Source organism: Hypomesus transpacificus, chromosome 21 (assembly GCF_021917145.1).
Source record: "Hypomesus transpacificus isolate Combined female chromosome 21, fHypTra1, whole genome shotgun sequence".
Taxonomy (NCBI): Eukaryota; Metazoa; Chordata; class Actinopteri; order Osmeriformes; family Osmeridae; genus Hypomesus; species Hypomesus transpacificus.
This window is the reverse complement of record NC_061080.1, coordinates 4618424-4632489: the sequence shown is the minus strand read 5'-3', so window position 1 is coordinate 4632489 and position 14066 is coordinate 4618424. Positions and strand designations below refer to the sequence as shown.

Sequence of the window (14066 nt, the reverse complement as noted above, 5' to 3'; positions counted from 1 at the left end):
TCTTTGATTGGAAATATTTGCATTGCCTTGGCCTTTAATATGAACTTTTTAGGCTACTAAAACCATTTAGACATGTTTTATTGTTTGTCTGTTTGCAAAGTACATTCCATCTTATCATGTTCTTTATCTTATTTACATCCTAAGAACCAGAACATATAGTGATAGTGATATATTATAATAGTGATAATAGTGATAATAATTAAATGTAAAGCTTTTTTCCTTTACATAACTGGTAGGGTTGGGTCAGATTACTTGCAGATTACTACTTGAAATATAGTCAGTTACTGAATACAAATTGAATTGACATTTTTTTCGAAATCTGTTTGATTACTAAAATGTTTTGATATCATTTCAATACATTTGAATTACTTCAAAATCAAACATTGAACAAATTGCACCTCTTACCCAAATTAGACAGCCACACACATTTCGTTTCCACAAATAATCTTCATCTTTAAACATCTCAAAATATTTTCTATGCAAATAAAAGGCATTTAGCATTTTCAGCATTTACAGTAGTAATAACTGACTATTTATCAGTAATGAGTACTGGTATCCTGCAGTTTGTGTAAAATTGTATTAGAATAGTTACTGAAATTGAACAATGATTTTTCACCAGCCAATGCTATTAACCAGTGCCAATGCTATTAACCACTGGTTAATAGCATTGGCCATTGCACTGGCAATTTTTAAATAGCCATTTTTAAAGACATCATCAAAATGTAATAAAGTAATCCTTGACAACATAACTTTAAATCTAATTGCAATATTTTTCTAATGTAATCCAGTTTGATTAAAATTACCTATTTTTTGTAATCTGATTACATAATCCCAATTACATGTAGTCCTAGACTACCCAACCTTGAAGTTACTACAGATACAAACCTAATAATAGTAATTACTAGGCATTTACAGAAGATTTTTTAAAGACGTTGTTCTGAATCAATACGGTTTCTGTTAGATTTGGATGTAGATTTTGATACAAAGTCAGACAGTCAGTCAGTCAGATGACATACAAACACACCACTCTGGCCTGAATAAACAAGGATGACAAATTGAGATTAATGGAATGCTCTTGGTGACAAGGCCATTTATTTGTCAAGGTCTCTGGCAGTTGAACTTTGCCAGTATATTTACATTGGGCTGCAAGGGACCCACAGCCTCCCTAATTGATTGTGACCAATAAGTGATTATTGGAGCCAACCCACATGACACGGTCTACCTATTTGGTGCACCAAAACTAGATTTCATGTTGTTCTTTTGCGCATGCAATTCATATTTACAATAAACAAGAACCCATACAGGCTATATCCCAAAAGCTATTCCTAATTTCAAAATGTCCTCCACATGTTTGAGTTAAACCTGCCCAAACTAAACAAGATTTTACCTTTTGTTTCATTTTTGGTTCCTAATCCTTGGCTAATTCTTCGGTATGGAGGCATGTAGATACAGGCAGTCAAAACATCAGGCGTTGTGTACATTGTAAACCTATAGGTATTAGATAATCTGTCTCCCTGAGTTGATGAGGTGTATGAAGGGATTTTGTCACCCTCTCACAAGAGAGCAATCGGTAATTTGTATGGAAACACCGGCCTAGGAGGTATCAAGATATTTTACTGGTCCCAATGTTGCAAAAAATGTCATGGAGCGGTTAATAAATGAGCTTTTTGGGGTGTTTTTTTACTGTTTTACTTTTGGCGGCTTTTCCGGTTACGCTAAAGGCGGTGCATTCCAGACCTCTCTCTCTCCGACACTTTCCCTCCATAAGTCCCACAGCAGCCTCATGTCTGACATGTCAGTTGTACTCAACAGACTTGAAGGGGAAGAGGGGGGTGTTTTTTTGTGTGTGTTCGTGTCTGTGTGTGTGTGAGCATGCGTGTGCGAATGTCTGTGTGTATGTGTGTGAGTGTAAGTCACTGTTTATGTGTGTGAATTTAGTGTTCGCTGACCCACTCTGTGTCTATCCACTACTAAAGTGCGTATTCCTGCCCATGTGTGTGTATTAATCTGTAGACGCTTTGACTTGAAGCAACGTTCTCGTGTCCCTCTCTGGGTTCTCTCAATAGGAAAGAATGTGAGAGATACATATGGTGATAAATACCCATAAGAAATAAATTGAGCTAGTGCCCAAGGGATGACCCTTTCTGGCTGGAAGACGAGGAGTCGAGAGAAAGAGAGGTAAAGGGTTTAAATAAACAACACGGCTCCTAATTTGGACCACATAACGAACATTAGTCTGAGCAGACGCAAATTCCTGTAGGACATCCATCTGAGAGTGAGGTTTTCCCCTTACCTCCTCCAGGTCTAAGTCCGTGACCTAGCCCATCAATAGTCTGCTTTAAAACAACAACTTGCCATGAGCTCATTCCCAGTCTTGAAAACCTGCCAAAGTTCTTCTCTACAAAGGCTTAGGATGTGTTACGCCTGTACAGTCTGAGTGAATCCAAATGAAAGTTGGATAATTTATGACACTTAATTAGATACTTGATTTAAGACGGATTAAATGTGTTCCTCCTTGGGCTTGGAAGGGGGGGAAGGTATTGAGTGTCGGACAGAGGATCCAGGAATCCAAGAGAGTCGTGGATCATTATTACCTCAGAGGAAGAAGAGAAGTCAAGTTACTCCAATGGGAGACATCGACCCACTGGGCAGGAAGTCACCCTCATTTAAAGAAACAATTATCATTTATTTACCCAAGAACTGCAAACACTTCATAAATGGCAGCTTTTACATGCAAGCATGAGGCAAGAAAGTGTCCTTTCTAAGGTAGTAAAATAATTGCTTGCACAAACAAAGGCATATCAAGCCTATATGAAGCAATTACGAAGAGTTAACTGTAACTGCTGCAGATATAATTCATAGTATAACATACATCACAGCATAACAGACTGTTATACGTAGGTAAAAGACATTCTAATGCTGAAAGCCAATATGCCATGTTTATCAAGTGTTATGCCTGAGAGAGGAAGGTCCCCATCAGGAGTTTGTCATTGAAATTGCCATTGGCACTTGGAAACCGTCATCCTGTTTTGTTAATGATTCTTTCTCTGTTTGCCTACCCTGTCTAGACGAGGGTCATTTTTCCTGTTTACTGAAACACCTAATGACATGGAATGACAACTAATCAATATCTAAGAGGAAAGTGGCATGTGGCGGAACCGTGTATTAATCTAGTTAATGACACTCAGTGTCTTGGCCCGACTCTGGTCCATTTACCTTTAGCGCTGGCTCAATTAGCTAAGCTTGTTAGCCTCTGGGCTAGACCTAAACAGATCTATTTTTCTGGCATTATCAAGCTGGACAACAATCAATGTTCTAAGTCATGCTTTGTGTGGTGTAGAGATACTCTGTGTAGTTTGTAATGTTTCTGACAGTCTATAATTCTACGTTATCTGTTGTTTTCCCGCTGTCGTTTTTCAAGCATGTAACTACGTAAAGTTCGTTTTTTTACGCATTTTATACAGTGCAATTGATCCCCCTATTGTGGTGTTTGCCTTCTGTAACATCTCACATCACTCATGAAAAAGGTTCCAACGTGCATCTGTTTGGGTAAGGTAGTTGAAATAACATGAATGAAATGGAGAATGTATATAATAAAGTGCTGCACAAATAATCACTAGAATCAAAGTAATTAAGATAAAAGCTCATGGCACACACATACACCCGCGCACACACACACACGGTCTGGCACGTACTAATGATCAAAGCTACATCCCTCCTCTCGACCTCCGTCCCAACCCCCAATTTCCAAGCTACTACTTGGTCATCGTCAGGGGACAACCACAACAAAGAGCTATTGGGGGTTGTGGGGGTAAGGGAGGGGGGTCCTGATTTGGTGGGGCAAATGACCTTGGCTTGATGACATCATCACGAAGGAAGAGAAATTAAGCCATTAGCCGGTGGCGGCCATCCCCTCGCTGTAAATCAAGCCCTTTTCCAATAAGCTGCCTCCTTGTTGGTCATCCATCACAGGGGTGGGTGGCGGCCGAGCGTGGCGACACAGGAGCTGCCCGTCCCAGGAAGAGACATAAACAGTCCTGGTGAGCCCTGTCTTGGAAGTAGGGGTCACACACACCCCCATCCCCCCCCTACCCAACTTCAAGAAATGGAAAGGCAGCTAGCGGGATAGTAATGTTAAAGCAATACACAATACTGAAAGAGTTTTCTATTTGGTTACTGTCTCATGTCTTTAAGTGACTGGTATTGTATTCTGGTCATTCTATTTGATAAGACAAGGCAATGGGTTTGTGCTAGAAAGTCTGTGACAGACTTTATAAAACTGAGTGAGGTACGACCTGTACACATGGTAGTATATACAGTACTCAATATGGCTACAAATGGTCAACAGTCTATTGTGTTAACTGTGTTGTATTGTGTGACCACTTTAAGCTTAAGACAGGGTTCTGTAAATAACTAATAACAGCCAAATAACAGCTTTTCCATTGACATTTACTTTACAATAGGCCCTTGGCGTAAAATAACTTAATTTACAATAACTTTTTACGTCTCTCTGATGGAAGCTCACTTTATGTTCATATCTCAGGGGTCCAAGCAAAATGTGTCCATAAAAGCAGCACAGATGGATAGAACAGAGTATTTTTAAGCTCAGGATCTGTAAGAACGATGCAACAGGCAGAGGAACATTTCAAGAGCTGTTTAAATGTTTCAAATCAGTGCATACTGTATTTGGTCAAAATAATACTGTTGGCTAAGACAAAACAAGTTTCATTGCAAAGCAATGATTGCATGCTGGTTCCCAATAGCCTAGTAAAGCTTCTCCATAAATTGAAACAGTCCGCGCCTTTGGAACAGCAAACAGGCTTCACTTTACTATATGAGAACTGTCAAGGGAACCAGGAGAGAAATTAGTCTGGGAAGAAAGTTAGGCGGTTATACAGATGCCTAATATCATTGTAAATACATTCCCAATGCAAAAAAAAGAAGACTAGTTGCAGGTGCAAAAAATCTTGTGATAAGCCAGTTTTAGCTGGCTTCAATATATAGGTTCCTTGACCGATTAGAGACTAAATAAGGTCTACATGAAAATGGTGTTTCATGCATTTTTCTGACTACGGTAATTTACCATATAAAAGTGAATGTGCTGCACTGAACCGATGTTTTTGACTTATTTTCAAAATCACACTGAGGTACCAAGGGCAATTGGTTTTATGCAACATTAATTAACTAAGCTTCTCAGCCCTCAAACACAGCAGTTCCATTTTATTGTTGCTAGCCCTGCTGGAGGACAAGTCCAACCATGAAAGAGCTCAGTTTTGGTTAAGTCTCTCTCTCTCTTTCTCTCTCTCTCTCTCTCTCTCTCTCTCTCTCTCTCTCTCTCTCTCTCTCTCTCTCTCTCTCTCGTAGCTAACCACAATAAAGCAGTTCCTGTGCCTGCAAAGTTTGCATGAAGGCAGTTCCTGTACATGGAAGCACATTTCCAAGGATGGTAGGACATCTTGGGCACCTCTTGACAGGATGGTTTCATCTCTTTCCTCACAGCAGCAATGTTATGGGACTGAGAGAAGCAGTATTAAAGGGCTGGGGCCATCTGACACACATTACAATGGAAAAGTCAGTGGCAATAAATGCTGTATTAAACCCAACCTAAACACACGCACACTTTACATTGAAGCGAGTAAGTGGGCACTTTTTGAGGGCAACTTTTTGGACCACTTTCAGATGGAGCTGACTGAGCCACTTAACATATAATTTATGGGCCGGTAATGAAACCGTAACTGGAGTCATTTGCGCACATTAAAGTGTGTGTTGAAGTGGAAATCGGAAGGGGGGGGGGGGAGACTGTGCTTTTGAAACATATTTCAAGTGCAGAGTCCATAAATGGTAAATGATGCAGCTTTAGTGTCCTTTTCAAGTTTTGCCAGGAGATCTCAATCCTGCACATCGTCCACTGTTAAAAATTATTTCAAAAAGTTAAAGGAAGACATTGGACGCGGCCAATGACATCATGTCTGTTTGGTCGGTTTCTCTGCTCCATGTGGCATCTTTGTCAAGTCAACGGCCAACACCCATGTTCCATTGAGTTTCATTTTCTCTGAAAAAGAACTTCACACTCACATGAAATACTTTCCAAATAACACTCCCTCTCTTGTCTTTCTGTAGTTCAGCAATGGCCCCACTGTTTTGAATTAGGACATCTATATTCTGGATCACTTTGAGTTTTATTTTTCTGGATGACACCATTTCAGGCTGAATGTTCCCGTATAAATGCCGTCAAAGCGGACCTTTTTCCATTTATTGAAAAATTCCAGTGCTCCCAAAGGCAGCGAACCACAAACTCAGTCAGGCTACACTGTCTTTTTTGGAGCACCCTCTTCCTCACAATTACCTCCAGGCATTTTTTGGTTAAAGAAGGAATAGGGAGGAAACACACTGACAGTTTCTTGGAGATGGGGTAAAATAATACCAGGAGAAACAAAAATAAGTCATCACAGTGAACAAAGAATAAATCTGATCCTCAGAGATCATAATGTTGATAATGTTGATATGCTTTGTGAGGTGAACGGCTCTTCAGTTGAGGTTGAACTGAGACCAGGGCTGTGGATTAAAATATAATAGACAATGGTTTTAGCTTGCATGACAAATGATTATACACAAGTATGTTCTTTAGACACTCAAAGTCGCAGAGAGTGTGGTGCCGATGACAAACGTCAACATGCCATTGCAAGTGGAAATTCCTTCTAATGTGTATGTGTCATGTAAACTTTGGTACACTGAAAGCTTAGGAAGTTAAACAAATGTTGCTAAAAACAAAGGAACCCTATCTGTTGAGTAAGAAAAAGTTCACATGACACTGACAAATTCGCTCTATGACTCAAGAGTCGTGTATGAGTTACAGTGACCTGTGGATCATGACACATACTCTTATTAGGCCCCTAAAGGATCGCTGGCACATCCAAGTAGATGATGATTGATGGTTGAGATTACTGTACACAGCATATGACACGAGGCTCAAATCCGGCACCCTAAAATGACTGAGCCTCTTTATAAGAGCTTGCTCCATTGTCTTGGATCACATTTCAAAGACCAACAACGTTTTTGATTGTAGAAAGTCATTCACCATTATGCCACTTTAATGCAAAAACCAGGTAGATACCTTTTCCTCCTTGACAGTTTCACGATGGATTCTTTTTCAGTGCATAGAAACACAATGTTTGCTTTAGCACAGCAGGGTATTCTATTCGAAGGCACTCGCCATGAAATATTGTGCATATCTGTCTTTGGCCACGAGCCAGTTCAGTGGTAAGGCATGTCAAGCTGAAGGGACGTTGATGAATGCTCCATTTTCGTCACAGTCCAAAATCGGCAGGGGAAACATAACTTACTCCACCCTCGTTGGAGCCTTGCGAGTATGTAAACACACTCACAATTAAGTAGGAACAGGGTTGGTGGAATATTTTCACAATCCGCGTTATGTCTAGAACATGTCTGTTTAGCCATACAGCAATCCAAATCTCACATATGCTGGAATGCATGCATAGGGCCATACTCATTTTCCATGAGCTTGTCACCACTGTTGACAAAACATTCAAGAAGACCCCTTCCACGAACAACCCTAGCTGAGCTGCAACTATGGTCTGTAATGTGTTCCTCACGATTACAGCAATTGCTGTACCTCAGCAAACTCAAATGAGCTAATTCCTCAGTTGAGACCAACCACCTATGGGCAGTCAAACAAATAATGTGCCTAGTTGTGTGGGGGCTTCCTCTGCTGTCATGGTGTTCCCTGTAAGGCAAATGACATTTTGTTCGAGAATTTGCAACAAAAGAGGCCACTGAGGGATATGCCAGCTATTGGTTTGATGCTTCATACCAAAATTGGAAGTGACAAGCCTATGGCCCCTGCTCTTTCATCTCACTATCAATTCTGCGGAGTGTTCGCATTTGGTGTGACACAGGGTGTTACTGTGACTTTTCACCAAGCTGCAGCAGTTACTGCCTCCAGCTTTTTCTGTAAAAGAGTCTGATGAGGCCCATATAAGGTGAAACAGAAATATAAGGTTATTTTGTTTTAAATCGATTAAACAATGTGGTAAATACCCATAATGTGCTTGCAGAGATATGTTATCAACTGCTTTAATGAAAGTGTAGGAATATTTAAATGATTTCTTGAAAATGTGTACAGCTGTTACTAATGCCATTCTGTCACATGCCTTGCACGATCAGTATGCAACTGGGTCCTAGGAAACTGCGCTAAGCTGCGCGGCTGTAACGCACGAGGTACGCTTTCAACACAGCAATCTGCCGAAGATGTCGAACTGAACGATGGGAAGTGCAAAATGGCGGAAAGTTCAAATTGTTGCGATGTTTTGAATACTGTTCTTAATAAATTACTTCGCTTTTAGTTATCAATACGATCAAATTAAATGTGTTTTGTATAGATATTGTTAGATGTAATTGCTGAAGCAGACAGACAATAATTTTACTTTACCAACATGACAGAACGTAAAAAATACAGTGGTACTACGACGAGTGTGACAGCAAGCACTGGCGTAAAGTGCGAAGTAGACATTTCGACAGCTAAAACCCAAACAACTAGATTGAGAAGAAGCCTGAGACAAACGCAGCGACAACCACCCCCTGATTCTCCCAATTACTGCCACAACGGTACAGTATGCTTTTACCCAGTGCATGATGTATAGTGTATGTAGCGTTACATAGAGAAGATTATAGAGAAGTTTAGCTTGCTAGCTAGCTAGCGAACAGCAATGAAACTTCATTCACGTTAAACCAGACAGCTAACCTGCAAGTTAAAACCGTTTGCTAACCAGTACTTTACCCCAGGAATACAACAACAATTCCATTAATTTAATTACCAGTTTTCAAGACACCAACTCGAGTGTCAAGGTCAAGATACACCTATGCAGAGTCGCCACAAAATGAATCGGAACTTCAACAGGATATCATTTGGGATGCAACATCTCCCTCTCCCATCAGAGCAGGTAAGCTTCAACTTCTTTATTTTAACTGACATAAAATATACCGTTGCATGCAGGGGACTTGAGGACCATGAGATGCTGTGAAGGAGTGTTGCAGCATAATGTTTCTTGTTTAATTGACACCATTTGCGTCGTGTTTTTCTCTAGACAGAAAAGGCAAGAAGTATTCTGCAAATGTTGGAATCGTTAACATCTCAGATATTGTCAACAGGATTGCTCCCAAGGTTTGGATACCAAATGCATGCTTTATTCCTTGAATGAGACCACATGTAGTACATATTATTTAAAATAATATTGGAGATATAGGCTAATCTTGTTATAGGATAGTTTCTATAATATCCTATATATATCTCCTATTAATCATATTATAAGAGATCTGTTTGCTTATGATAGGCATTGCTGATGATGATGTCTAAAAGCATATGGTCACAATCAAATGTCAAAATCCACCTTTATTTATACAGATAATTTCATACCAAGAGGCAACCCAATACAACTTCACCTTTTTGGGCCAATAGAGGAGAACTGAAAAATCTCTAATCTGTAAAACTGTCAAAACAATACATGCAGTCATGTGGTCAGTGGGTTCTCTTTCCTGTAGCAGGGGAGACCTGTGGTTCCTGAGTCATCTTTGCAACAGTGGATAGGAGACAGTGCCATATCCTGCACTCCTGAAGTAGAGCAGCCAAAGCTCAAAAGGAAATCCCCAAGGTGAGTTATATTCCTAATACATATTGAGATACTGATCTTTCAAGATCTTGACCAGGTTCAAATGATGTTAAAGTGCCTTATTATTTCAATTTTTACACAGGCAAAATGGAGTAGATGACCTCATTAAGCTGGCAAAACAGTTTGATTTTAACATGTTACGGCAAGATGAAGAGCATGTTCAGATACACAATGAGAGTGTTATTTCAGACATGTTTAATTTTGATGGTGAAAAGTGCCAGCCTTCACTATTACTAAGTAAAAGAGCCCCTGAAAAGGCACCATCAGCTCTACAAACAAATGTAAGAGAGTCTTCAGTCCTGTTACCACCAGATCAAGATATGGAGGATGACTTGAATTTTCTGTTCGATGGGCCATCTCAACGCATAAGTGGCAATTTTAGTCAGAATTCTCTAGCTCGGTCGTTGGAAATGAAGACGGTTCCAACTGCATTCTCCAAAGTTATTCCTGGGAAAGATACCAATTCAGGACCTAGTGTTGTGCCACCTGTCAGTACTTCGCCTCATGTCAAACATGGATCGATGCATGGGGATTTTGACGATGACTGGGAGAATGATGATTTGCTGGATGAATCATTTGTTTTTGAGATGACCCAAAATGATCTTGGCTCTGCCCCTTTTAAGCATAGTTCACTACAAAGAGGATCAAATGAATCTAAAACCAGTATTCGTCCTCCTTCAACGATAGTCAATAATGAATGTCAGAGGTTACAGAAAGAAAAAAGTGATCTCCAACCAGCTGTGTCGGAAAAGCCAGTTAATGCTGTGAGAAACAGAACAACCTTCAGGCTTGAAGCGAATCCTCATATCCAAGTCAATATCTTCACAGAGGCACCAGCAAAGATAGAGTCTGCTTCAGAGTTGGTCAAACCAGGGAAGTACAGGGAAGTTCAACAATGTAAATCAAGTGCTCTTTCACATGCAAATGTGATTTCTACAGTAGCTGGTTCCCACGGTAAGCAAACCATGGAGCTCCATTCAAATGGAATAAAACCAGGGCCGCAAGCACCATTGTTTTATCAAAGTACATGGACTCCTACCAGCACATCTACTTCCACCAACTCTTGTCCAGCAAAACCTTCTCAGACTAATTCAAGTCAAAAGCCAGAAGAGAAGGAAGTGAATAAAGAAGACAGTTCAGCCTTCAGTTACGACAACTGTATTCCTGAGGATGACCTGGATTCTTTCTTTGCCTTGGACGATGTTTGGGACGACAAAGATGGTGACGATGACCTGCTGTGTGAACTGTGTGAAGATCTTGAGAGCCAGGTACAGAGTGTGGAGGACCCTCCTATCAAGTACTTTCAGCCAACCAGTCAGGTACAAAACCAAAAACCTGCCAGCGTCCTTCCAAGTCGTAGCACTTACAAAGTAAATCCCCCAAATCTGCCGGCACAACCAAGGAATCCCAACATTGCCACAAATTCACTGTTGGCCCCTGGAATTAGTGGCATGTACTCTCTCCAAATGAACAGAGTTTCATCTCAAGAACCCTTTCCTGCTGTTAGTGGCTGTAAGAAGCAAAGGGGCAACGACTTTGTTGTGAAATCTACATCCAACTCCACCTTTATGCTGCAGAACCATGGTGGAACCGAGCCATATAGATGTACTAAAAGCACTTACCTAACTGGGAGCACAACCAATCGCCAGTGGCTTGGGAATGAGACAAGGACAGTGTCTGCGGCTCGTTTAAATGCATCTGAAAACTCTGGTCAGTTCACCTTCAAGAAACCGTCTGGCTGTGTGTCCAGTTCTGTCACGTCTTCAACCACCAACACCAAAGGTAGGCAGTACAAATCTCACAAACAGTATTAACTGTTGACAATGCGTGATTCCACATAGATATATGACTAATATCCACAATTTTAAATCAAAGGAAAGTAAGTTAATTGATAGATTTAAGCTTTATTCTATAATCTGCCTAGAATTCTCTCAGTGCCATGATGGTACAACACCTTGGCTTACCCATCCACTTTTATACAGTTATCTTGGGCATTCAACCGGAGAAGGATGAAAAATGCTCAGTGGCAGAGATTGAACAGAAGAAACAGCAGGCTATTGCCAGGAGACGTCAGCGGATGCAAGCTGCCCAGAACCTAAGTGCTCCCCCATTAAGTAATCTACAAGCACATGAAATCCAACTTAAGCATTCTAAAGTCTTTCAGAATTGACATACAGAGGAGCCATGGCTGGTCATCTGGTATGGGTCCACATAGACTGAAAACACTGACCCAACAAACATCTGTAGATTTAAAAAAAAAACTTAACTTGTTGTGGACTAAGATCAAGACTCGGTACCAGTCCTTTAAGTTGCTCAGTCCATCCCATCACATTTTGATCTATATTCCTGACAAAGTTTTGATGATACAACCTTGAGTAAGATAAATCATCTTTATTTCGCAGATCTATTTTGATTCTCGTCGGACTGTTTATTTCTTGTTTATATTACTGGACATGGCAAAAAGATAAACAAACAGGCCATTGTTTTCAGTTGGATAAATTAATAAGGAATTGCGGTTTCATTTATTGTTGTTGTCATGTTTTTTTTAAATTATTTTATAATGATGTCATTACTTCTAATAATGACACTGCCTGTAAGGTGGTATACAGATTTTATTTATTTTATACTACAATAGGGTATTTTCTCAGCTGTGAATGAACAGTCAATGTTCAATTAAAAGATTTATTTATTTAAAATAAATATTGGGATGTGTAATTATTGCCTCAACTTTTGTACAGTGGTGACATCTAGTGTGGCCCGCCAAGTCTGTAACTGACACTGGTTCTGCCCTTTCAACCTAAGTCTCCCTCCTCACTAGAATACAGAAACAAATGACCAGACAACAACTGCCACTTACTATGAACACCTGATTAAAGTCAAACACAACAAGACAAACAGCGCCGGGGTACCGAGTATCATATAGCTCTTCCTCCTGCAACACATGTGCACCTAGAAGAGCGTGGAAGTAAAGACCTGAACTTTTCTAGGCTCCAGTAACAGGGGACAATATGAATCCTTCAGCTACAGTCCAGTATCAGTTTGCACCATGGGAGTTACAGGATCTGGCCCCTAAGAGGAGAGTCGGTCGGTTTTTGGCGCCACTTCAGTTACTTTGACTGGCTTCATTTATCATTACATTATATAGATAATATACACTCACAGTGGTTAGGCGAGTCATAGTCTACCCTGCAACCTTCCCACAGTGCGAGACAATATCAGGAAAATACTGTAGTTCAATGTCAGAAGCAGCAGTCCCACGCACACTCGACAGACACAATATTACAATGTCACCCGAGGAGTTCTCTGGGGCACCTGGCCCAGAAGCCTGGCCTGTGCAGTCAACCCGTCCGGACGGACTCGTCAGGTCCCTTCATTAGTAGGCTGGCAGCTGTCTGATGAGAGAGATACCCACCCCTGGCTGGGGCAGTGTGTAAGGCGAGTCGCGTTATCACCAGACAGGTGTGTAACTGTAGTCCGGGCACATAGTTGCAAATCAGTGGCACCGAGATGCAATCTCCCTGGCTTAATCACACTGCCATTGTCTCTCGGTTGTTTCATTATTCAGTTTTCTCCATTTGTAAAGATTATTAACAATGCTACTGTTCCGTAGCCACCAACAACCCCTTAAGATGAGGTGAAGTTATCTGAGAATTGCCTTGAACTCTAAATGAACTGTTCTTACCTCCGATTCACAGCTTTTCATTAATTATACCCTTTCCAATCAGTGAGGAGACTGATACCTCTACACATGGTACCAATTATCTTGTCAAAGGCTAGACCTCTAATGCAACAGTTAGAAAGTTAAAAAGGGAATATTTGTAAGAATCTTGAAATTCCGTTTTGAATATCTCTGCCCAGTCTCTTCAACCATGCTTCCTATTGCTTTGCATGTGATGATTAATAACTCATGATTTTAAATACCTTTTATCCATGCTGTTTCATTGTAAATGTGAACACTTGCAAGTAATTTGGTCCCTGTATAGTATAATTTACATAGCAAAGTAGATTGTTATCTTGCCAAATGTACATGACATCAAATGTGACAGGGTATGCCCTATATTGGTTTAAAATTTTTCCAGTAAAAGACTAAAAAATAAGCATTTGAATTATTCATTCTTAACCATGCTGAACCTCTTATTGATTTAAATCAAACCATTCTTTATTTACCCTATATGTACTGCAAAGAAACATACTGATAATTTAATAAAACCGGTTCTGGACAGTCATAGGATCTAAGAATTTATGAGGGAACTTTCATTACAGGGCTGAATTTGTTTTAATAAACTATCTTGAAAACGATTGGGCCGTATGAAGATTTGTGGAACTGGTAATCAAAACCACATAAGGCTCAGCTGGAGTTGAGTTCAGAACATGTTCCTA

At 40.3% G+C, this 14066-nt stretch overlaps 1 protein-coding gene across 2 annotated transcripts; it reads left to right on the top strand.

Annotated features, from left to right (window-relative positions):
• The first annotated feature begins 8288 nt into the window (after positions 1-8288).
• etaa1a (ETAA1 activator of ATR kinase a) lies at positions 8289-12496 on the top strand. 2 transcript variants are annotated; one of them, XM_047043809.1, is made up of 6 exons: positions 8289-8625; positions 8838-8960; positions 9105-9181; positions 9562-9668; positions 9769-11468; positions 11669-12496. In XM_047043809.1, exons 1-6 carry the CDS (start codon positions 8454-8456, stop codon positions 11854-11856), a joined length of 2367 nt encoding a protein of 788 aa, XP_046899765.1. In that variant the 5' UTR covers positions 8289-8453; the 3' UTR covers positions 11857-12496. The 2 variants fall into 2 exon arrangements, with proteins under 2 accessions (XP_046899765.1, XP_046899764.1); XM_047043808.1 differs by having other exon boundaries at positions 9559-9668.
• Positions 12497-14066: the final 1570 nt, after the last annotated feature.

Excerpts from the sequence above, each read along its gene's own strand:
- etaa1a (XM_047043808.1), top strand. The coding sequence starts at position 8,454 with ATGACAGAACGTAAAAAATACAGTGGTACTACGACGAGTGTGACAGCA. Across the intron at positions 8,961-9,104 it reads TCCCTCTCCCATCAGAGCAG|ACAGAAAAGGCAAGAAGTAT; the intron begins GTAAGCTTCAAC and ends GTTTTTCTCTAG. Across the intron at positions 11,469-11,668 it reads TTCAACCACCAACACCAAAG|TTATCTTGGGCATTCAACCG; the intron begins GTAGGCAGTACA and ends ACTTTTATACAG.